We start from the raw sequence: 26,341 nt of genomic DNA, 5'->3' as shown, positions 1-26,341 counted from the left end.
AGATTTTAAGGTTCTGCTACTAGCCTATAAAACTGTTCAAGGACTGGCACCTCCCTACCTAACTGACCTAATTAAACCCTAAGTACCGGCCCGGGCATGCGTTCTCAGGGTGCAGGACTACTTTGTGTCCCTAGGGTGAATAAGAAGTCTGTGGGTCACAGAGCTTTCTCTTATCATACCCCTGTTGTGTGGAATGATCTCCCTTCATCAATAGAACAGTCAGATTCTGTAGAAACTTTCAAGTCCAGACTTAAGACGCACTTATTTTCCATTTCGTATGGCTAGCATAGTGACATAATATGTTACTATGCTTTTTACTCTTTTAAATTAATTTTATTTGTAAACAGAGCAGCCTGGAGCCTCAACTTTATCTTAATTCTGGGTCTTTTAGTGAGGCTTAGGGCTAGTGGCGGCTAATCACCTTAGTATTTCTTGTTTTTCTTGTTGCTTAATGCTGACAAATTATACTGTATTTGTTGTCTTTCTGATGCCCGATTCTGTTTTTTCTCTTTGTTTTAGGTGCGGCTCCATCCAGAGATGGGTGTGGTGTCTGTTTCTGTAACCCTCCTGTCCTGTGCACCAGCAACATTTCCTGTATATTCGTTTTGTGAATTGTTTTGTAAATTGTGTTGGTACCATGGCCCAAGCAGAGGGTCACCCATTTGAGTCTGGTCTGCTTGAGGTTTCTTCCACAAATCAGAGGGAGTTTTTTCTTACCACTGTCACCTGTGTGTTTGCTCTGGGGGTTGGTAATGTTAGACCTTACTTGTGTGAAGCGCCTTGAGGCAACTTTGTTGTGATTTGGCGCTATATAAATGAAAATAATTTGAAAAAAAAAATATTCTTGATGACTACCAGAACATTTTAAAGAACAACTCCAAATGGACTTGGTGAAAAGACACACTCCACAGCTCTGGAGTGGGAAAATTTTGGGCTTAACTCAAATGAGAGAGGCAGGTCAATTAATGTGAACGAGCTGGTATATCAAATTACTTTAAAGATCCTTGCTTATTTAGGTGTAATTTTTGAACAGACCCCCTACAGTCAATTTTGTTTCCGTCATGCAGTTTTATTTTATTTGTTTTATTTATTTTGGATATTCCAATATTTCTTTCCATGTTCCAAATCAAATGTATGAATATACTTAAGAATTGATAACTTTGAAAGACTGCATCTGAATTACTTGCAGCATAAAATAGTCATAAAATGGCAATAATGTAGTTTATTGCAATTACGTCTGGAGTAACATACTGTCACAACGTGACAGCTGCTGGAACATCAGCTGCTGAACTCTGAGACCTCAAACCTCTTTATAAATTTTCGTTGTGTTATCTTTTATATTTCTGCTTTATATTACGCTTGCAAGTACTTTGTACAAGGAGAAATATATACTGCTCATGGAAATTCAGAGGTATTTTTAGCCTGCTCAAGCTTTACTTCAAAGACTTGGTTTAAATATTCTAATCAAGCACATCTAACCCACTAAATCAACTTGACAGCATTCATACGTTTTAAGTTAGAGCGCTGCTTGACCCAGAAAATGTACGGATTGTCTATGAGAGGATAATAGCATTACAACAAAATTAATTTAATTATAAACCTAGTTGTCAATTTCATTTTCTAAAATGACCAGCCTGGTACGAAAATTGGCTGTTTAATCACGCTATTATGGCAATTCTCTTTATGGGTTGGTAGGTTTTTGTCCTTGCAGCTTTCTTCAACGATGGACACAAATTGCAAACTGCACTCCATCACAGGCAGAATGTCACATTTGTTGTTGTGACAAAATTCATGAAATCCCCCAAAGAGATCAAATCAAACTCTACCTCTAAACATCAATTTAAGCAAGTATGTGATGGCCTTAAAAAAAATTCTCCTTGTACTTCATTTTTAGATGATGCATTTCTGCTCCAGCATCAGTGTGATGCAGTGTATGTGTGAGTCAGGAGTGTTCATGCACGAATCTTGTTAATTGGACTCATTATACAAAGCCGCTGCGCAGCTTCTGAGAGAATCCTGCTTCATCCTTTGTCTGAACTGCTTTGATGTTCTCAAAGTGATATGATCTTTACCCCTCCATTTGTCACCCTTTTGCTCATTTCACATCTCCACACCTCCTGCGCTCCTTCTATCTTAGCTGAACCATAGGTATTTTTACGAGTTGTGTCAGCAGTGATCCTTTGACCCTTACTTTTCTCTTTGAGATAAGTGCGGCTCCAACTGACCTCTCTGCCCCCCCAGTGTCACCACCGTTCCCCTGTCTCATTAACTTTTTTGCTCTCTCATTTCCTCTCCACCCTCCTGTAACCATTGTTTTCTTGTTTAGTCTGCCTGCTCTGCTTATGGAGACACTGTGTGGGTATAGTATTCATACAGAGTTGTATATGTTACCAAACCTGGGTGTTTCTCATACCTGTGCACCGTGTGTATCCTTCAGCAGGTTCAAATCCTGGTAGGCAGGCACATGATGTTGTTGGCTGACCCACCCAAAGGCCGTCTTCCCCGCAGAAGAGCTTAGGGGGCCGAGGCCCCTGTTGGGCTGTATGCTCCACACACACACCTTGTGCCTCCTGAACCAGGGTACGGGGAATAGTTTCAGGGAAGGACGAAAGAGCACTGACTAGAGGAGGACACTTCTTGAAGAATACTCTGACCGACAGCAGGGCCATGCAGGCCCCCTGAGCCTGAAAGGCTAAGTAGAAACCTTTTTTAGACAGAGGACCCAGTCTTAAAGTCTTCACATTAAATTTCCGCTCTCCGCCCTTCCTCAGGAGAAAGTCTGCAGCCACAGTGTCCACCTACAACAGGAAGGTAGAGAAAAGATACCTATTATGTCATGGCCAAATCCCAACATGAACAAGTCAGTAGCACACAGTTATGGTTCAAATGCTTGTTTCAACCATGACAGCCCACTAACTACAAATCATGTTTTGAAGCAGAGCTGGGCGATGAATCAAATTTTGATTTGGCTTCTAACCATTACAAAAATAATGTAATTCAATTCAATTTATTTTATTTGTATAGCGCCAAATCACAACAATGCTGCCTCAAGGCGCTTCACACAAGTAAGGTCTAACCTTACCAACCCCTGTGAGAAAACAGACAGTGGTAAGGAAAAACTCCCTCTGATGATAATGAGGAAGAAACCTCAAGCAGACCAGACTCAGAGGGGTGACCCACTGCTTACGCCATTCTAACAGTTGCAAGCTTTGTACAAATTTTACAAGCATTTCTTAACAAACAGAAGAAAAGGAAAACAGAAACAGAGAAAAGAGATGATCAACAAAAAACAGTGCTAACTGAAATTAAAAACAGTTCATTTTGGGTCTTTAATCATAGTGTGTCCAATTTCACAACGTGTGGGGCTTCCGACACAGGCAGGGTCTCCAGTCATTGGAGCAACAGGCATGGCATCCTAAAGTCAGTCTGGCGCCCTGGGGTGCCAAGCCATCATCTATTGAAGGTCTCGGCAGTGCCATCCGCGGGCCTGTTCCCTCTGCAGAGTTCATGTAATCACATGTTGACTACTACATGTAATGTTATCAACATAAAAACAACTGTTTTGCCACATTTCATTTTGCAATTATGCTTTCTAGCCTGGTGGGTGGCCTCTAACTGGTGTTACATTTTTGTCCATACTGAGCCTCTTATCAGAAATATATAAGTATATATATATAGTTTGGTGTGCTGTTAAAGCTGTACAGCCCTTCAAATTTCACCAAATTCAGCGTCTACCTAACTTTAATCATTATAACGTAGGCTTATTTTTGTAACATGTTGCAAAATTACGGCTTGTTTTAATGAAGCAAATATGGTTATTTGGGGGGAATTCCACTGCAGATATTGGCCCTTCCTTTGTCGCCATTGTGTAGACAAACTGCAGGAGGAAGTACATGCGCACATGCATGAGGTTTTGAAATTACCTGTGACCTGACCCACTGCCAAGAAAGAATAATAGTTGATCAACACAACTCACATGGCTTTGATCATTTCAAGTTGTCATATTGTCAACATAACCAATAGATCTTGTGGTAAGTTTGGTATAAACTATAAATCCTTGTTCTTTGCTATCAGGTACTACTTATTAGGTGACAATTTTTTGTGTTTATAGTTACAAATTTCACATTTTTTCCCCCATCAACAACAGACAACATGGTGTTTTTGTTCACCATCGTTTGATGTCCAGATTTGTCAATAAAAAGCTTTTGGAAAACATTGTCCTGGTCAGCCGTGCAAGAGAGCTGCTCCTCCCCCTCTTCCGTACCTTCGACCAGTGTACTCTGATCACCTATGCTTCACTTTGTCTTCCTCCACTTTGTGTCTTTTTCTTGCACTTTCAGTCACTTTAACAGATCTACCATATTTAGCTCTGCTCTCCTCCATGTCTACGTCCTTTGTGAGATCAGTTTAAATTTCCTTCCCAGCATCCTCGTACAGCTCTGGTGAAGCCCACACATGATGTATGACGTCGTTAACAAATGTATATCATCGCGTCTGATCGCGACCCACATGGGTCAAAATTCTAAATTGTTTCCAGACATCACAAATTTTGATCATATTGGCAATATATTATGAATCCCTTATTTAAATGTTAAGGAATAAAATTATAATGGTGCCAAAAAAATATATATATTTTTTACTTAAATCTTAAAAAACACAAAGGCTGTATTACTTTATGTGTAAGAGCATACCATCTAAGAAGCTGGTGCTCCAGTACTTCTACCGAGTTGAATTTTAGTATTATTTCATTTGAATGTTAGCACTAATTAGCAGGTAATGATAACTTGTTGATGTTAGTTCCACTGGTGGCACCAGGGTGGCTGAGGCAGTTTTTCAGTACAATTACATTTAAGTTAAAATTTAAGTTAAATTTAAAGAAACTCCATTGTTAAATAATCGTGACTTCAATTTTGGACAAAATAATTATGATTTCTGCCATAATCACACTAAGTAGTCTTACTTTTAAAGTACTGAGTGCTTTCTGAATCACACCGTTTTAGTTTGATTCATGTTCTTCTAACAAGCCATTGTGTAACATCAGTGCACCTTGAAAATCAGCTTCCAGGGAAACCTGAGCTCAATATTCATCCCAGTGTACATATCACCATTATTTTTTCTGTCACTGCTACACTGTTAAGTGGCAAAGCAGTTTCAGACCTGGGCCTATTTTCAAAATGTCTCCTTGGCAATGTGTTCAAGGATGCTACACCATCAGGGATTTGTTGTCTCCTTAAAATTAATGCATTCATGAGCAATGCCGACACTGAAAGTCAGCAGACAAGGAAAACACAAATAGGAATGGTGAATGAAATGAAATGTACTGAATGCACAAGGAGACACTTGAAAACAGTTTCTGTAAAATAACATAAACTGGGGAGGGGGGGCATATGGAGGACCTACTAATGTACATTTACTGAGAGAAAGGTAGATGCGACACTTACCTATACTGAAAATAAAACACTGATTGGTGTAACGTGGTGTTACAGTAAAACTATCAAAACATTAAAGATGCTTATTATAAAGACTGCCCTGGGTCCTGGATGGCAACCACCCAGACAAATAAATAAACAAATGGGTCCATCCACATTTCCCAAAAGTAACCACAGAGCTGCTGCAGCCAGGTGCTATGTGGGTGACCCATCAGCCTTTTCCAGTTGTCACATCCGAGTGTCACTAAAGCCCCTTTTCTACCAAGCAGTCCTGGTCGGTACGGCATGGTATTTGTGCGTTTCCACATTCCACATCCATATTTAGGAACGGGTACCAAAATAACAAACCCATACTGTACCACTTTTTCGGCACCCTTTGGCTGGGGTGAGAAAAATAATGGACCGGTTACAAAAGGGAGGCGCTAACCCACTATTGCTCTTTGTTTGGCTCAGCAACTGAAGCTGCAGTGCTCACACAATAATTCACTGTTCTATTTCAAATATTAAAACCATTCACACACAGTAAATATCAGTGATGAAAGTGGGCCATGAAAAAAACAAAAAAAACAAAACAGAAAGTTTTTGGGAAGGGCTGAAGGCTTGAACCTGGCAGGGGGTCTGTGGGTCAACTCCCAGAAATATCTGAATTCTCAGATGCTCTCAGATGCAATCTGGTGCATTTTCAGGCCTATTTGCCCACCAAAAAAAATCTCTAAAAAAATTTAATTTCTTAAATTAAATAAACTTTATTAAATAAAAAAATGTTAATTACATTTTTTGCTGGGTCAAGTAAATTTTTCCACCGCAGAGAAGTTTTTGTCACACAACTTGTATCGTCACAATACAAGTTGTGTGAAAAGACTATTGGCAAGATCACAAAATTACAACACACAGTCTGTCACATGGATTAGAATACAGTGTTATTACTATTTGATAAGACCACATATTTACATTGCACTGTTACTGTTCTATATATACATTTATCTAAACATTTGACTTCAGCAATTTGTGCTTTTATAACAAATGATAATGTCTTAAAATAAACTAAAATTAAATTTGATACAAGTAAAGCTGCATCACCAATATAACATTTAGTTCACAGGAACACTGATCTGGATTTCAATTAGATTCTTATTCACTTGGAAACACAATAAAGATTTTTTCATCCAGTGCTGATGTCAGCATTTCTGGGATACTCACAACTTAAGTGTTGTGCAGAATGATGCACAAACATTTTTCACATCAATATTTGACTTCTACAAGCATGTTTATTTATCATTTTTTCCTCCACATAGATATTTCATGCCCATGTAACAGAAGAAACCATAAAATGCAGATTTAGCAGGCTAGCTAGTCATGTTTACATGGAGACAGTTTGAAGTAAATTCATCCCAAAGACAGAGTTTGATTTGTGTGAAATAACTTGAATAACATCACCTGACAATGAATTCCATCAAAAACACAATTTAATAAAATCAAGACTTACTGGGGGTGTAACGTTTCTATATACGAGGGCTGTCCGTAAAGTATAGGTCCTTTTTATTTTTTTCAAAAACTATATGGATTTCATTCATATGTTTTTACGTCAGACATGCTTGAACCCTCGTGCGCATGTGTGAGTTTTTCCACGCCTGTCGGTGACGTCATTCGCCTGTGAGCACTCCTTGTGGGAGGAGTCGTCCAGCCCCTTGTCGGAATTCCTTTGTCTGAGAAGTTGCTGAGAGACTGGCGCTTTGTTTGATCAAAATTTTTTCTAAACCTGTGAGATACATCGAAGTGGACATGGTTCGAAAAATTAAGCTGGTTTTCAGTGAAAATTTTAACAGCTGATGAGAGATTTTGAGGTGATTCTGTCGCTTTAAGGACTTTTCACGGTGCGAGACGTCGTGCAGCGCTCTCAGGCAGCGTCATCAGCCTGTTTCAAGATTAAAACCTCCACATTTCAGGCTCTATTGATCCAGGATGTCGTGAGAGAACAGAGACGTTTCAGAAGAAGTCGGTTTCAGCATTTTATCCGGATATTCCACTGTTAAAGGAGATTTTTTAATGAAAGACGTGCGGACGGGTCCGCGCGTCGGGACGCAGCTGACGCGGCGCGGCGGCACAGGAAAAACACCTCCGTGTTGATAACCATTTGTTAAAATCCAGTTGGCTTTTGATGGCTTTCAGTGGAGTGAGTATATGAGAAATTGTTTATCAGCTGGAGACGTTCCAACTTGTCCTCAAGGCTTCCAACAGAGGTGTTTTTCCTGTGGCGGAGCGTCGCGGCGGCTGCGAGCCGACGCTGCAATCCGCCCGCACGTCTTTCATTAAAAAAATCTCCTTTAACAGTGGAATATCCGGATAAAATGCTGAAACCGACTTCTTCTGAAACTTCTCTGTTCTCTCACGACGTCCTGCATCAACAGAGCCTGAAATGTGGAGGTTTTAAGATTGAAACAGGCTGATGACGCTGCCTGAGAGCGCTGCGCGACGTCTCGCACCGTGAAAAGTCCTTAAAGCGACAGAATCACCTCAAAATCTCTCATCAGCTGTTAAAATTTTCACTGAAGACCAGCTTAATTTTTCGAACCATGTCCACTTCGATGTGTCTCACAGGTTTAGAAAACATTTTGATCAAACAAAGCGCCAGTCTCTCAGCAACTTCTCAGACAAAGGAATTCCGACGAGGGGCTGGACGACTCCTCCCACAAGGAGTGCTCACAGGCGAATGACGTCACCGACAGGCGTGGAAAAACTCACGCATGCGCACGAGGGTTCAAGCATGTCTGACGTAAAAACATATGAATGAAATCCATATATTTTTTGAAAAAAATAAAAAGGACCTATACTATCTCTGTGCTTGTTCTGTTGGACCTCAGTGCTGCTTTTGATACTGTTGACCATAAAATTTTATTACAGAGATTAGAGCATGTCATAGGTATTAAAGGCACTGCGCTGCGGTGGTTTGAATCATATTTGTCTAACAGATTACAGTTTGTTCATGAAAATGGGGAATCTTCTTCACAGACTAAAGTTAATTATGGAGTTCCACAAGGTTCTGTGCTAGGACCAATTTTATTCACTTTATACATGCTTCCCTTAGGCAGTATTATTAGACGGCATTGCTTAAATTTTCATTGTTACGCAGATGATACCCAGCTTTATTTATCCATGAAGCCAGAGGATACACACCAATTAGCTAAACTGCAGGATTGTCTTACAGACAAAGACATGGATGACCTCTAATTTCCTGCTTTTAGACTCAGATAAAACTGAAGTTATTGTACTTGGCCCCACAAATCTTAGAAGCATGGTGTCTAACCAGATCGTTACTCTGGATGGCATTTCCCTGATCTCTAGTAATACTGTGAGAAATCTTGGAGTCATTTTTGATCAGGATATGTCATTCAAAGCGCATATTAAACAAATATGTAGGACTGCCTTTTTGCATTTACGCAATATCTCTAAAATCAGAAAGGTCTTGTCTCAGAGTGATGCTGAAAAACTAATTCATGCATTTATTTCCTCTAGGCTGGACTATTGTAATTCATTATTATCAGGTTGTCCTAAAAGTTCCCTAAAAAGCCTTCAGTTGGTTCAGAATGCTGCAGCTAGAGTACTGACGGGGACTAGCAGGAGAGAGCATATCTCACCCGTGTTGGCCTCTCTTCATTGGCTTCCTGTTAATTCTAGAATAGAATTTAAAATTCTTCTTCTTACTTATAAGGTTTTGAATAATCAGGTCCCATCTTATCTTAGGGACCTCGTAGTACCATATTACCCCATTAGAGCGCTTCGCTCTCAGACTGCGGGCTTACTTGTAGTTCCTAGGGTTTGTAAGAGTAGAATGGGAGGCAGAGCCTTCAGCTTTCAGGCTCCTCTCCTGTGGAACCAGCTCCCAATTCAGATCAGGGAGACAGATACCCTCTCTACTTTTAAGATTAGGCTTAAAACTTTCCTTTTCGCTAAGGCTTATAGTTAGGGCTGGATCGGGTGACCCTGGACCATCCCTTGGTTATGTTGCTTTAGACGTAGACTGTGGGGGGGTTCCCATGATGCACTGTTTCTTTTTGCTCCGTATGCATCACTCTGCATTTAATCATTAGTGATCGATCTCTGCCCCCCTTCTCGGCATGTCTTTTTTCTGGTTCTTTCCCTCAGCCCCAACCAGTCTCAGCAGAAGACTGCCCCTCCCTGAGCCTGGTTCTGCTGGAGGTTTCTTCCTGTTAAAAGGGAGTTTTTCCTTCCCACTGTGGCCAGGTGCTTGCTCATAGGGGGTCGTTTTGACCGTTGGGGTTTTTCATAATTATTGTATGGCCTTGCCTTACAATGTGGAGCGCCTTGGGGCAGCTGTTTGTTGTGATTTGGCGCTATATAAGAAAAAAGTTGATTGAAGTTGATTGACTTTACGGACAGACCTCGTAGATGATGATTAAAAAAGTCGGGTCAGCATTTTGGTCCTTTTGGTTGCACCAGCCACATTTGAATTTCTTCCTGATGAACTTTAGTCTCCCTGCAGCAGAACATGTCATCCATTTGCTTTGTCATTTCAACACAGTGTGGAGTTCACAGTAAAATCTGTAACAGCGTCTCTCATTCGCTGGATTCGTGGATGAGCGGCACCACTTAACATTATCCTTCAGTCTTAGATCAGGATGTGAAAATGTGACTTAATATCCACTGTGATGTCTCAGCAGAGATGTTTCCAAACTATTTTACAAATACAGACTAAATCCGACGTGCGCCAGAAAAACAAAAATAACCCTTCTTCCTCTTCTTTCGAGTTTCTTAGCAATCTGCATACCAACACAGTGCATTACCGCCACCAACTGTATGGGCGTGGAGCATTAATGGATTCTGACATATGCTGTCAAAAATAACCAGGAAGCATTCGCCAAATAAGTAAAAATGTGGATTACCGGGAATTTTCGGAAAACTTTCATCACTGATATAAACGCAACAGTGTACATGCTCTCAATGACGTCCATGTCGACATCTACATGGTCCGCCTATCAAACAAAAGGGTACTGCTGGCGGTGGAAATGCAAGCCAAGTTAGACTTAACCATTCTGACTTGCACATACCATGACGCACCAACCCCGGTCTGTCAGTGGAAAGTAGAGCTGCCACAAACGACTATTTTGATAGTCAACTAGTCAACTATTATTTTTGCAAATAGTTGACTAGTCGGATCATACGTAAATTGCATCTTATTGCATTTTATTGATACCATTATTGATTCCACATCGATTCCCTTATCGATGCCTCCTGTGAATTTTCTGTTTGCTACAAGTAGGCTTTACAGGTTTTCTACGTCAACAACATTTTATTGAGTCTTAAAGTAAATAAATATTAAACTGGTCACTGGATCCTTGATCTTTGGACATAATTAAACTCTACATGGGGGGTCCTTGATCTCTGGACATAGATAGAAAAAAAAAAATCTGTAGTTTTTGTCAAAAGCATGGATGTCTCTCCATACGTCTGAGCTGAGCTCAGTTGGGTTCTGGAGTCTGCAGATCTGTACTCATACAGTCTTGGGCTGCTGCACGTCATCCAGGATGTCTCGTTTTGGGAGCAAAAAAAAAAACCTTTTGAGGGATTGCAGTTTACTGTTTCTATTCCAACATTTGGAAACAGGTGTCATTTGATTTAAACAGTGATTCGCTTTGAAGTTATTAATTCCCAGCGGACTCTATCTTTGTAACTTGACTCGGCGGAGCAGCATTTGAAGGAACGGAGGACAATTCTTGTTTCTTTCTCGCAACAAGACAGGACAATCCGCACAAAAGTGACTCACGACTGACATATTTTAATGGCTTTGAGAGGGGTTAAGAAGCGGCGTTGCCGCTTCTGAGGAGGAGCAAAGCAAAGATACAATGAAGCAGTGGATCAAAGCACTGCTTCATTGGTTCAGGGTTCAAAGCAAACGACTCTTCGACTACTAAATTAGTAGTTGTCGAGGGTTTCAATAGTCGACATAGTCATTACTAGTCGACTAGTTGTGGCAGGCCTAGTGGAAACGAGATTCACGTAACAGAAAGTCTGAGGTCACTGGAGAACATCAGGTCTCATAACCAACCAGTAAGACTGGAAACACCAGGACCCGAAAGACTTGGATCGTCTCACTCATATACAAGTATTGCCATCGCCAGACACCTGTGTCCAGAGAATAAATAATGAAAATGTGTTCAGTGAGTTCCAGGTGTGATACTGAACTCAATGAAGTGCCTTAAAAATCTAAAAACGTAATGCAATGTCACTGCATGAATCTATTAATTTATGTTATCTCTGCCAGCTGTCAAGGATAGGTGAATGGTATGTGAGTACTCCTGCACACAAATCTGCTTATTTATCTGTCTGTCTGAGCTGTCTGTATCCAGACAGCTCAAAAAGTAATGGACTGAGATTGTGGGGAAATGGTTCCTGGATCAGGAGAGGGTTTATTCAATTTATGGTAATCAACTTCAATCAGTTCTAATTTTCTCCTAGCCCTTTATCTCTTGCTTTAACATCAAGAGACTGGTGTACCTTTCCATTCTTTCTGTAACATTCTTGGAAAAGCCTGGCATAACATAAGGAAGGAAGGCCACTATTGACACAGATGAGACGGCAAAACGGAATTCTGACTGCTGTCCTGCTGGTCTAGGTCATAATGGTGTTGCAATTAGTGTCGGAGGTATGTGCGTTATGAGTACCCCTCCAGGACATATTGCTTTTTGTAACTGTCTATATTGTGGCAGATCAAATCCAGGAGCTTTATTGGCATCTGAACTAACGATTTTTTTTGAATGGAGAGTAGCAACATTATTTCAGTTTAAACCTGACTGAACAAAGACTACATTAAAAGTACTAGTAAGACCTTGAGGCTCAACTGCATCTTAATTTACTGGAAGATACTTTAAGATGAGTAATAAGAGATCAGTGTTTTTCCTCTGTGACCTTTGATCTTGCAAAAAGTCAAAGACGGTACTATGAGCTGAACACCAACGATGTGTTAATTTATCCAAAGATGCTTAACCATGAGAGATCTTCAGAACTGTAGCTTGATTTCTAGTTTATGTACTGTATTTTCCAAAGTTTAAGTTACACCAGAGTATAAGTTGGACTGGTCCAAAAATGCCTCTTTAACAGAGGGGGAAAATGTGTATAAGTCGCATTTATCACTTCATGCAAGAAGAAGCAAAATGGATTAAGTCACTGAACAGACGAACATATGTGAGATGAATGTACCATGCAATTTAAATGTAATTTAAACTCCTTTTTTAGTACATTTATAAAATAAACTCACTGTTAAATTTCTTCTTCGTTAAAAGAACTGTTGCATTTTCAAATAAGGCCAAATAAGGTTTCTTCTAAATAGAGAGGAAAAAAGTCCATCTTCATTCAAAAGTGTCTTCCAGTTAAAAAAAAAAAAGTGTTATGGTATGTCTTCAGAACAAAGAACATTTCCTTCCTTCCTTCCTTCCTTCCTTCCTTCCCAAAGTGACAGAGTGGTCCAACACAAACTTGCAGTCAGTTCAGTTTTAAATCAGCTCACAGTGCATTTACCTGTTTCCTGTTCACGTTGTTACTCTGCTGTGGACATGAACGTCTTTTTGTTTGCGCTGTAACAGCGCAGCGTATGAATGTCTGTTTTTGTGTTTTTAACGGCACAGTTCTTTGTGTCATTAGAGAGCACTGTCTGCTATTTAATAAAGGCATTTTTTCATACATATTTGCTTGAAGAGAGCATGACTGCTAATTGTATTTTATCTGGACTCCAACATGAAGAAAAGCTCAAAATAGTAACACCATCACAATCGCTCGTTTAAAGAATGCTTTAAGTGTGCTGAAAGTAATTAAGCTCAAAATAGTAACGCCATCACAATTGCTCGTTTAAAGAATGCTTTAAGTGTGCTGAAAGTAATTAAGCCCTGTTAGGAAGTTTCCACCTCTCTCATTTTTAAAATGAAAACAGAGTTTAATGGTGTGTTTCTCATGTCAAGTATAAAGAAAATTTGTGGTCATGAATCCTGATTTTTTTCATATAAAAGTCGCAGGACTTCTCAAACTAGTAAAAAAATGTGATTTATCCTTCGGAAAGTACAGTAAATTATATTCTTATGAAATACAGAGGTAAAGTGCACCATGGAAGGAAAAAGCTAATCAATCTGGAACCATAAGTAATTCTTTGGACAACCTTCAGAAGCATATATACACAGTAGCATGATACCTTGGTGTATGGGTTCTCCATCCACGGTGGATAAGAGTCCGTGGCCTCGTTTGAGTTTGCCTGGTAGTAGTAGAGGTTAAAGGTCTCCTTGCAGCTGCGGTGGTGGGTGCTCCTGGAAGAACACTCCATCATAGTGAATCGCAGTTCCACATACACCTGAAAGGCTCCTTCTCGCTGGATGAAACCACTTCGTAGCCAGTGGCTGTTTGGACTGTCAATCTGACAGATCTGATAAGTTCTCACGCTGTTGTTCTCCTCGTCTAGACCACTCACTTCCTCCCACTTCAAGAAAACATAAGAACAAAAGGCTGTCAGACATCAGGCTCAAATGACATTCAAACCACCAAAAAATGTCTCAACACTAAATAATTGTTCAAAAAGAAAGACCCATTAATCACAATATAGCTGTACATCTTTGTTGGCAGTCTGGTTTGCTGCACCTGTCAGCGGGAGAGATCTGGATTTTACTCCAACCCAAATTTGAATCTGGGTTGTTAAATCATTCCTGCTGTTGAACTGCAGCCCAGCTAGTGGGAATAGTCTTACTTGTCAAACAGAGCACACTATTGCACACAGCATCCAAACAAGACAAAGCTTTCATCCTCCCAAACACACTTTTAGACTAAAATTCCAGCAAACAAAAAGGCTAACACAAATATGTACATGTGGAGAAAACCTTCCCCAGAAATCTACATTTGAGATGAAACAACAGTAAAAACACTTTAATGTTTGACTTCTGAGTCAACAGCAAGCACACTCACCATTACCAACTTCCCAAGAGTGGGGAAACACACAGGAAATTAACATACTCGGGGTAGAATTTAGGAGAACCGCTGAACTTGAGCCTCAACAATTCAGTTATGTAAATATGTAAATCTTTCAAAATCCATTTACAGATGATGTGTTGAGTGAGCCAGAGTGCTGGCCTGAATGAATGGCACAGCAGCACAGCACTCACAGCCATGTCTGAATCTTTTCAAGGAGCCATTTGTCCTTTTTCACTGATATTTTGACAAATTTTGCTTTTATTAGATAGCACACAATGATTGACAGATGATGTGTAAGAAGAGCGAGAAGGTCAACAATGACGCCCATCCAGGAGGCAGTCTTCTAAAAACCTGACACCACCAGACTGCTATACAGGTTCACAGTCAAGAGTTCCCTATAATTCCAAAACTGGAACTTTTTCCCAGACATAATCTGAATAAAATGACATGAAGAAGTCAGCTAAGCTTTGAAAGCAATTTTGGAAAATTCATTGATGTACAAATCTACAATATACCTACAAAACTGTTAAAATCATGAGTAACCAAAAGAGGAGGACACAGTCTGCCTAGCTATCTGACTACAAAAATGAAAATTTTAAAGTGGTTTACAGATTCTCACTAAATACAGTGACAAAATGAGAGTCGGCTCATTTTTGAAAGCGATCCAAATGTGCCTTAAAATCTTTTCTTATCTTTAAGATTGAAAAATATTGGAGGTGTAACAATTCACTAATATGAATTGAAAATATGTTTTAAAGTAAAAGATACTATTTGTTAATACCAACGTACTGTTTCTGAATGGAAAGTACAGTTTAAGACCTTGATAAATGGTGGTTTTACTCAAGCACTGCTGTACAACACTCACTGCCACATAACAGTGTGCCGTTTCTACTGCACAACGGGCTTAAACTGTAACAAAAATAAAGAGAAAAGTTGAGTTTTTCTTTCGTGTATCGTCATCATATGTCCAGCATTGTGTCGTGTAGCCACACCCTCATCTCAGGTCCCACTCAGAAAAGGCCCTCCTCTGAAGGTGGTCTGTGCAGGAGACAGGCGGTGACAATGTGGTTGGCAGTCTCCTCAGGCTCCCTGCACTCACACGCTGCGCTCTCTGTTAGGCCCCACTTCTTCATGGACGCTTTGAAGCAGCCGACCCCTGTGGGTAGGCGGTTCAGGAGGGTCCATTGCCGGCGAGGTAGGTCTTCTCCTTCGACGCCATCTCCAGGATCTGGGACATAATGGTGTAGACGTGTATGTCCTACTGAATCCTGCTCCCATGCCGCCACCAGCCAGGCTTTGGTTGTCAAATCCTCCGAGATGGATGTAAGCACCTCTTGCGCAGGTGGTGGGAGTTGAGTCTGCTTGGAGGTGTTGCCATAGTTGTGGCGTCATGGAGGAGGTGCCAATCGTGGAGGAGCGTTGAGGAATTGAAAAAACAACAACAGCAACAAAAACCCCAGAATAATTTCAGGACACAGGAATCTATGCAATGCTAACAGGTTAAAAACAGCTGACTTCTTTTGGGGTTCTTGTGTTCTGCACTTTCAGCTATTGCATGTCGTATTGCCCCAAGTGGTGAGTGGAGGCAGTGCCAATATATACAACATAGTAGAAAAACCCTCAATTAGGGCCCCGGGGCCTTATGTACAAAGCGTGCGTACACACAAAAACCTGGTGTACATCCATCTCCACGCAAACATTCAGTCATATCAAAAGCGAAATGACCGTGGAAATGAGCGGTGCATCACGCAAAAATCCTGGCTGACATACACGTTTCTACAGCTATTGTTCCTCTGCCGACACACAGAGGTGATGCTGGGAGCTGTTAATAATGTAAAAACAAGAAGTCATCAGAGGGATGTGCACATCAGAGACACAGTGATAAGCAATTAACACACTCACGTGTTTACAATTATATGGATGATATAAAACCATGCACAAAGTGATGCGTAAAATGGCACTAACAGTGGCTGCGTTAGCTTCAGAGGACTTTGCAAATGGTGCAATCTGACGTGAGCGTGTATTCAGGAAACGTGAGGATTTACTTGCAAACGATGATAATTGGCTCATAAACCAATTTTCATTACCAAGGCCACTGATACTGGAGTTGCGCACAGAACTGAAGCCGTCCCAGAGTGCAATACGGCGAAGAGCCAGGAGGTTGTCTGTGCCCACACAGGTGCTGATCATGCTGCGCTTCCTGGCAACAGGGGCATTCCAGCATGAGTTGGTCGATCAGTCAGGAGTGTGCCAGTCAACCCTGAGCTAAGCCATGCCAGCTGTGTGGAACGCAATCATGTGAATGTCATCAGGTACATCACAATCCAACAATAAAGCGCCATTTGTAGCGAAAGCCGGTTTCCATGTAATCAGAGCTATTGACTGCACACATGTTCACATCATATCTGATGCACAAATGCGCATCAGGCTAGTGGCTGGCACAGTGCATGATGGCAGCTGCTTTCGGTGTAAATAGTGTATTTGTGTAACTGATCTCAATGTAAACCAGCGCAGGCATATTTGTGCATGTTCACTCAAATATATTATTTATAATTATTATTTTTATCTTTTTTTATTTTTGCTTGATGGTGAGAGTTGCAGAGCTTCTTAAGAGGCTTCCTCTGTTCAGTATTTATCAATAAATGTGCGTGTAAGTTGTGAATGTCACACTGTCAGCGGAGGCGCCCCTCACCTTTTTAAGCTCACAGTGTGTCAGACTCACACATATGTTCCATCGATCTCACGAACATTTTTTCAGTTTCATGATTAATCCATTTAACAGTGTACTGAATAAATTATCCCTGCATATCTCCATGTAATTTCCAGTCATCTGTTGTATAATTTCTGTGTTCATGTTGTCTGACATGATGTCATGTGGAATCCCTGCTCAAAGGGCCTATTTACATGAAATTCCATATTTAAATGGGGCGTGGCCAGGGAGGAGTTTGGTTCCATGTTCAATTCCATGTTCAGCTGTACAAACGGAACGTGCGTGGATCCATGCCTATGCACACTTTGATAGATCTGAATATATTTGTGCTTACAACAGTTTCTGTGTTTTGGAGTACACTATGTTTTAGTAGGAAATCCATGCAAGTCTTTGTACATGAGGCCTCTGGTCTTTTATGAAATACAGAGTTGAAGGTAATCAATACGATTTTTGACTCTAGTCTAGTCTAGTCTATTCTGATTCTAGTTCATGGAAAATAAATGTTGACATTAAACAAAAAATTGTATCCTACTGAATCGTACTGCACCAAATTAAACTGCACTTATAATAAAATGGTCATAATAAAAGTTATTGTCCCTCAATCTTATTGCTGCCCATGTCTCTCGACAGAGCTTCACACTCCTATAAGATATGTTTTGTGTCTGTCCTCCACTGTCCTTGCAGAGGTAATATTTGAAGAGATAGCAGAGGTGTGTGCATGTTCTAGTTTTAATCTGTTAAGCACCCGGTCCACAGGATATATCTACTGGACGTAAAAAAAAAATAAGGATGTTAAATGTTGGAAGCAAAACTGAGCCAGTATTTCAGCACCAACATCTTTAAACAAGATGGCATAATGCATTTAAATGTGAAAAGTCAATAAAATTGGCATTTTCACAAAGCAGGTTTATCTGAAGTAAAAGCCATTAATTTCACACTCTGCTCTCAGCCATGATGGAAAATTCTCATGGTTGTTGCTTCTCACACAAAACCCTAGTCTGTAACTGTTCTTTAATACATGTCAACAAAAAGCCACAGAATGACACTGACCTCTACAATTTTGCTGAAGCCCATTACAAAACGTCTTGCTTCTGGTAACCCCACCAACCCTATTTCACATGCTCAACCATAGGCACGTATTATTATTATTATTTTTTAATGTGTTTCAGGTAATGCGACTGACCCTATTATGAATCTGGCATGCGAGGCTTTTTTGTTTTGTTTTGTTTTTGAAGGCTATTGTAGACGTTCCCAAAATCAATAGTCACTCAGCATCTTGAAATTTTCATTTTTTCACAGCCCTCTGTTTTCAGCTGCACCAAACTTTTTGAATTCAACTTTCCAAAAAGGTGCTGTGTGCTTACTACAGCCTCTTTTCAGGAAATCAGGCAGGCAGTAGAAGCAAAAGGAGAACTGTTTTGCCTTTTCTCTGTAAAGTCAGTGATATGTCACACAAACTCCTACCCCCTTTGCATCTGCAGACATTGATGAAATGCTTTTTGTTTGAGTGAGCCGGTGCTCCCGTTAATACTCCAGTCACGCTAATAACTATGGTTAAAACTCCTTCAATGAATTGTCTTCACTGTAGACGTGTTACTAAATCCACAGTGTCATAAAAAAGTACAATGGCCTTTTATTGTGGCCAGCCTAACTGTGCAATAATCATGCTGTCTAATCAGCATCTTGATATGCCGCAACTGTGAGGTGGGATGGATTATCTCAGCAAAGGAGAAGTGATCACGAACAGATTTAGACAGATTTGTGAACAATATTTGAGATAAATAGGTATTTTGTGTATATAGAAAACGTTTTAGATCTTTGAGTGAAAAGTGGGAGCAAAAACAAAAGTGTTGCATTTATATTTTTGTTCAGTGTGTATATATATATATATATATATATATATATATATATGTGTATGCACACCCATACCCAAACAGATACACACACACAAACAAAACCAACACATACATTCATACCTACCAAAATAGATTTTTAACCAAACTATACACCAGTCCAATATATGTGCAAACCAGTATACACCTCCAATCCAAAATATCATTCCAACTACAATACACTCCCTCCAGAGGTAGTCCTAAATAGGTACACATTCCCACCCTTAAACACGCATACACAAACACACACACAACTGCACATCCCAACATCTTGTTTGCCCATCTATTGCTATATCTGTGCGTGTTGGTAACTCTGCTTCTTTTATCTGCTCCTCAAATGCTGCCTTTTTCCTCATGCCCCACTTCTCATGCCTTCATTCATTCATTTTATTTTATATTTTTTATATAGAACCAAATCACAACAAAGTAGCCTCAAGGAGCTGCACACAAGTAAGGTCTAACCTTACCAACCCCCAGAGCAAGCACACAGGCAACAGTGGTAAGGAAAAACTCCCTCTGATGATTTGAGGAAGAAACCTCAAACAGACCAGACTCAAAGGGGTGACCCTCTGCTTGAGCCATGCTACCGACACAATTTACAAAACAAATAAAAAGGAAATTTTGGGCGTCCAAGCCGGTGCACAGGACAGGAGGCTTGCAGAAGGCGGCACCAAACAGAGAGAAAAAACAGAATCGGGCATTAGAAAAACAACAAATATAGTATAATTTGTCAGCATTAACCCTCTGGGGTCCAAGGGCATTTTTTGGACAGTTCACTCGCCTGGCATAAATGTTTTATTATTGCAGTTGACATCTCTCCCTGCATCCCACAATCAAGTTTTATGTCTCTTTTTCAGGACAACCTGTGCTTTCAGAATATATATGTTTTTGTTGTGTTTTATAAGTGTAATAAAGGTTTACAATCAAAAATAGGCAAGGAAAAAATAAAGCGAAAAATAATTTTCCACACACATTTATTCAAAACACATAGCAAACTATAATAAACAACTGTTTTGACACTTTATAAAGGCAATTTGAGGTCTTGTGTGAAATACTGTACAACAAAAAGGTTCAAACAATAAACACAACTGCACATTTTGAACAATATATACAAAATGGTCTATGCGTTTTGTTGTCCATTGATATGGTAAACAGTGCTTTACACAGAGAAAGCAACAGAGTTATTCATTCACATGCAAACTAGTGGAGCAATCCTGATAGTTACACACTGTTTGAGCACGTGAGCTTGTCATCAGAGGCTCTCTGCTTTCACTGATTGCTGTGCGTAATGGCGCAAGGCACACTGAGTATGTACTAATAGTATGTACTCACTGGAGCACCCAGGAGGCTATTCAAACGGGCCAACTAGTAACACATCACTCCTGAAAACGATCTTTGGCTTTTCACGTGAGGTAAATCTGCCCTCCCTCCCTGCAATCCCTACGATTGGATTTTGGAAAACCATGTGACGGTGAACCAATTCCGATTGGACACTCACATTGTGCACGTCACCACACAGCTTCTATGAGGAGTACAAAGATGGCCAATGGCTGGCTTGAAAGTCCGCGGAGTTAACGTTTCAGCAAAAAAAAAAAAAAAAAAAAGTAAGTGTCTATCTCATATCATTAAAAAGTTATTTATAATTTAGTAAAGCTTGGTCTTAGCCGTCGTATACAACGGCGTTGGCCTCAGAGGGTTAAGCAACAACAAAAACAGAAGAAATACTAAGGTGATTGCCGGCCACTAGCCCTAAGATTCACTAAAAGACCCAGACTTTAGATAAAGTAAGCGAAGCAGTAAAATATCTTTTTCTTCTCCTAAATGGTCCAATTTACAGTGGCATAGTTTCGCTGATTTCTTTTGGCCCTTTGATGCTGTTGCTGCTGGAGTCCAGGATCAGAACTATGCTGATCTGGTGGATTATCCAGCTGAGTGCTGCCATAGGTGAGATCTTTCCCCACAGCAAAGGGAGAAGTTGCACCATTGCTCTCCTCACACACCCTGGTGCCTCGGTGTGATTTGGGGACCTTTTTATCCAGGACGACATCCGGCCAGTACAATAAATAAATAAATAAATAAACACACACACACACACACACACACACACACACACACACACACACACACACACACACACTGGGGAAAATAAGTATTTGACCCCCTGTCAGTTTGGCAGGTTTTCCCACATACAAAGAATGGAGAGGTCTGTAATCGGTGTGATTTGGGGACCTTTTTATCCAGGACGACATCCGGCCAGTACAATAAATAAATAAATAAATAAACAAACACACACACACACACACACACACACACACACACACACACACACACACACACACACACACACACACACACAGTGGGGAAAATAAGTATTTGACCCCCTGTCAGTTTGGCAGGTTTTCCCACATACAAAGAATGGAGAGGTCTGTAATCGGTGTGATTTGGGGACCTTTTTATCCAGGACGACATCCGGCCAGTACAATAAATAAATAAATAAATAAACACACACACACACACACACACACACACACACACACACACACACACACACACACACACACACACACACACACACACACACACACACACACACAGTGGGGAAAATAAGTATTTGACCCCCTGTCAGTTTGGCAGGTTTTCCCACATACAAAGAATGGAGAGGTCTGTAATTTTTATCGTAGGTACACTTCAACTGTGAGAGACAGAATCTTAAAAAAAAAAAAAAAAAAAAAAAAAAAATCCAGAAAATCACATTGTATGATTTTTAAATAATTAATTTGCATTTTATTGCATAAAATAAGTATTTGACCAACCCACCAACTAGCAAGAATTCTGGCTCTCACAGACCTGTTAATTTTTCTTTAAGAAGCCCTCTTATTCTGCACCTGTATTACCTGTATTAATTGCAGCTGTGTGAACTTGTTACCTATATAAAAGACACCTGTTCACACACTCAATCAATCACACTCCAACCTGTACACCATAGCCAAGACCAAAGAGCTGTCTAAGGACGCCAGGGACAAAACTGTAGATCTGCACAAGGCTGGGATGGACTACAGGACAACAGGCAAGCAGCTTGGTAGAAGACAACAACTGTTATGATTATTTATTAGAAAGTGGAAGAAACACAAGATGACTGTCAATCTCCCTCGGTCTGGGATTCCATGCAAGATCTCACTTTGTGGGGTAAGGATGATTCTGAGAAAGCTCAGAACTACACAGGAGGACCTGGTCAATGACCTGAAGAGAGCTGAGACCACAGTCACAAAGATTACATTAGTAACACATGATGCTGTCATGATTTAAATCCTGCAGGGCAGCAAGGTCCCCCTGCTCAAGCCAGAATATGTCCAGCCCCGTCTGAAGTTCACCAGTGCCCATCTGGATAATCCAGAGGAGGCATGGAGAAGGTCATGCGGTCAGATGAAACCAAAATAGAGCTTTTTGGAATCAACTCCACTTACCATGTTTAGAGGATGAGAACAACCCCAAGAAAACCATTCCAACCATGAAGCATGGGGGTGGAAACATCATATTCTGGGGGTCCTCTTCTGCAAAGGGGACAGGACGACTGCACCGTACTGAAAGGGAGGATGGATGGGGTAATGTATTGCGAGATTTTGGCAAACAACCTCACTGAGAGCATTGAAGATGGGTCATGGCTGGGTCTTCTAGCATGACAATGACCCCAAACACACAGTCAGGGCAACTAAGGAGGGGCTCTGTAAGAAGCACTTCAAGGTCCTGGAGTGGCCTGGCCAGTCTCCAGACCTGAACTCAATAGAAAATCTTTGGAGAAAGCTGAAACTCCAAACCTGAAAGATTTGGAAAAGATCTGTATGGAGGATGGGACCAAAATCCCTGTTGCAGTGTGTGAAAACGTGGTCAAGAACTACAGGAAACATCTGACCTCTGTAATGGCAGACAAATGTTTCGTTACCAATTGTTAAGATCTGTTTTTCTAGGGGGTCAAATACTTATTTTATGCAATAAAATGCAAATTAATTATTTTAAAAAAATCATACAATGTAACTTACTGGATTTGTTTTTAGATTCTGTCTCTCACAGTTGAAGTGTACCTACGATGATGGAATTTAGGGATTCCATCATCTACCGTCCATAATATAATCAGAAGACTCAGAGAATCTGGAGCAATTTCTACACGTAAGCAGCAAGACCAAAAACCAACATTGAATGCCTGTGACCTTCGATCCCTCAGGCGGCACTGCATTAAAAACCAACATCATTGTATAAAGGATCTTACCACGTGGGCTCAGGAACACTTCAGAAAACCACTGTCAGTTAACACAGTTCGTCACTACATCTACAAGTGCAAGTTAAAACTCTACCATGCAAAGCGAAAGCCATATATCAACAACATCCAGAAACGCCGCTGCCTTCTCTGGGCTTGAGCTCATTGGAAATGGACAGATGCAAAGTGGAAAAGTGTGCTGTGGTCTGATGAGTCCACATTTCAAATTGTTTTTGGAAATCATGGATGTCGTGTCCTCCGGACAAAAGAGGAAAAACACCATCCAGATTGTTACCAGCGCAAAATTCAAAAGCCAGCATCTGTGATGGTACGGGGGTGTGTTAGTGCCCATGGCATGGGAAACTTACACATCTGTGATGGCACCATCAATGCTGAAAGGTACATCCAGGTTTTAGAGCAGCACATGCTGCCATCCAAGCAATGTCTTTTTCAGGCACGTCCCTGCTTATTTCAGCAAGACAATGCCAAGCCACATTCTGCACGTGTTACAACAGCTTGGCTTCGTAGTAAAAGAGTGCAGGTACTAGACTGGCCTGCCTGCAGTCCAGACCTGTCACCCATTGAAAATGTGTGGCGCATTATGAAGTGCAAAATACGACAACAGAGACCCCGGACTGTTGAACAACTGAAGTTGTACATCAAGCGAGAATGGGAAAGAATTCCACCTACAAAGCTTCAACAATTAGTGTCCACAGTTCCCAAACGCTTATTGAGTGTTGTTAGAAGGAAAGGTGACGTAACACCAGTGGTAGGCACAGTTCCGATAATCCGATAACTGATAATTATCGAAGATAAAGTTTTCATTATCAGATTATCTTTTCAGATAACTTTGAAAACCATTATCGGACTAATTATCTTCCAATAAATTTTTGTCCAATAATTTTTAGATCGTTAACATGGTAAACAAAGGTGAACAGATGCGTAGTTCTAACCTCTGCAAACAGAGGAGAACTGCTTCTGGAAGAAACCGCTCTATCCTCTGCAAGCAAAGGAGAACTGGTCACCAAAAAAAACAAAACAAAAAAAACACCTCATTTCTTTTAACCCTATACTGATACATGGCCAATATCACTCAAGTCATCCAGAGGCATGTATTTTTAAGTTATGGTTCAAATTTTAACCAAACTTATTTCGGACAAGTTATTTAAATTAAGTTTTATAAAGTGAAAATATCAGATATATGTTTTAGTTTTAAAGTAATGCGCTAATTTTTAAGGTTTTAGTGTGGACATGCTGTGTCCAGGTGCATTATGGGTGATAGGGTAATGTCAGTACATTCATGACAGGAGAAATGCATTTCAGACACTCTGATCAGGCTCCATGGACAACAGCATTAAACTCTAGTGCCTAAAACTCTCGTGAATATATTCTCTTGGTTTATAGACATTGTTATTGTGTTTGCATTTATTAAATTCCTCTCATTTTAAACGTAGCAAGTAGCAACACAGATTATCTGGAATTTTGTTTTGGCAAGTTTTCAAGGTCTCTACTGCCATCTACTAGCCAGTAGTGATCATGGCAGTATTCAAACTGAAGCTGGGCTGATATTTTCAATCATTGTACTCGGTTCCAGCTCAAACTGTACCACAGAATCGCACGGTGTAAAAGTTCAGAGCGTACAATTTATGTTCTCACACACAGTGTACATTCAAAAACCACACGTCGGACTCGTTTTTCCAGAAGCAAAACATAAACAGAAGCTTTTTTTCCAAACTTAATTTACAAAAACTCTCGATGGGAGACATCAAAGTTTAAAAAAAAAATAACATTACAAGGCAGGTCTGCGGTGTTTGCACACGCACAGTGCAAGAGGTTGGAAGCTTGTTGCGCTTCAGCAGCGGGATAACCTCATGGCGGCCGACCAGAATATCAAACAGGTTTGATTTTCATCTGACCATACGATTGCCGATCAGGAGGTGGTCGTGAGCTGTTAAATGCAGCTTGTTACTCCATGTATACTAAACGATGCAGGACGTGCGATTAACCTGAAACTCGTTGCGATCCAAAAAAATTCTCACACGAATGAAAAATCAGCTGAAAAAGGGCCAAAACTCACACTGGCACCAGTAGTTGGCAGTGGTTATATCAGACGGTTATCTACAACCCCTGGCAAAAATTATAGAATCACCGGCCTCGGAGGATGTTCATTCAGTTGTTTAATTTTGTAGAAAAAAAAGCAGATCACAGACATGACACAAAACTAAAGTCATTTCAAATGGCAACTTTCTGGCTTTAAGAAACACTATAAGAAATCAAGAAAAAAAGATTGTGGCAGTCAGTAACAGTTACTTTTTTAGACCAAGCAGAGGAAAAAAATATGGAATCACTTAATTCTGAGGAAAAAATTATGGAATCACCCTGTAAATTTTCATCCCCAAAACTAACACCTGCATCATATCAGATCTGCTCGTTAGTCTGCATCTAAAAAGGAGTGAACACATCTTGGAGAGCTGTTGCACCTAGTGGACTGACATGAATCATGGCTCCAACACGAGAGATGTCAATTGAAACAAAGGAGAGGATTATCAAACTCTTAAAAGAGAGTAAATCATCACGCAATGTTGCAAAAGATGTTGGTTGTTCACAGTCAGCTGTGTCTAAACTCTGGACCAAATACAAACAACATGGGAAGGTTGTTAAAGGCAAACATACTGGTAGACCAAGGAAGACATCAAAGCGTCAAGACAGAAAACTTAAAGCAATATGTCTCAAAAATCGAAAAATGTACAACAAAACAAATGAGGAACGAATGGGAGGAAACTGGAGTCAACGTCTGTGACCGAACTGTAAGAAACCGCCTAAAGGAAATGGGATTTACATACAGAAAAGCTAAACGAAAGGCATCATTAACACCTAAACAGAAAAAAACAAGGTTACAATGGGCTAAGGAAAAGCAATCGTGGACTGTGGATGACTGGATGAAAGTCATATTCAGTGATGAATCTCGATTCTGCATTGGGCAAGGTGATGATGCTGGAACTTTTGTTTGGTGCCGTACCAGTGAGATTTATAAAGATGACTGCCTGAAGAGAACATGTAAATTTCCACAGTCATTGATGATATGGGGCTGCAT

General features: G+C 40.4%; 1 protein-coding gene across 2 annotated transcripts in view; it reads right to left on the bottom strand.

The window, feature by feature from the left end:
• The window catches only part of ephb4a (eph receptor B4a), a 143,940-nt gene that overhangs the window by 46,275 nt on the left and 71,324 nt on the right, over positions 1-26,341 (bottom strand). For both annotated transcript variants that reach the window (XM_034178520.1, XM_034178521.1), the window contains exons 3-4: positions 13,627-13,908; positions 2,414-2,798 (exon numbers count right to left, since the gene is read on the bottom strand). In XM_034178520.1, the coding sequence (XP_034034411.1) occupies positions 2,414-2,798; positions 13,627-13,908 (667 nt within the window). The remainder of the gene's footprint in view (positions 1-2,413; positions 2,799-13,626; positions 13,909-26,341) is intronic.

Source organism: Thalassophryne amazonica, chromosome 9 (genome assembly GCF_902500255.1).
Source record: "Thalassophryne amazonica chromosome 9, fThaAma1.1, whole genome shotgun sequence".
Taxonomy (NCBI): domain Eukaryota; kingdom Metazoa; phylum Chordata; class Actinopteri; order Batrachoidiformes; family Batrachoididae; genus Thalassophryne; species Thalassophryne amazonica.
This window is presented reverse-complemented; position numbering and strand designations above follow the sequence as displayed.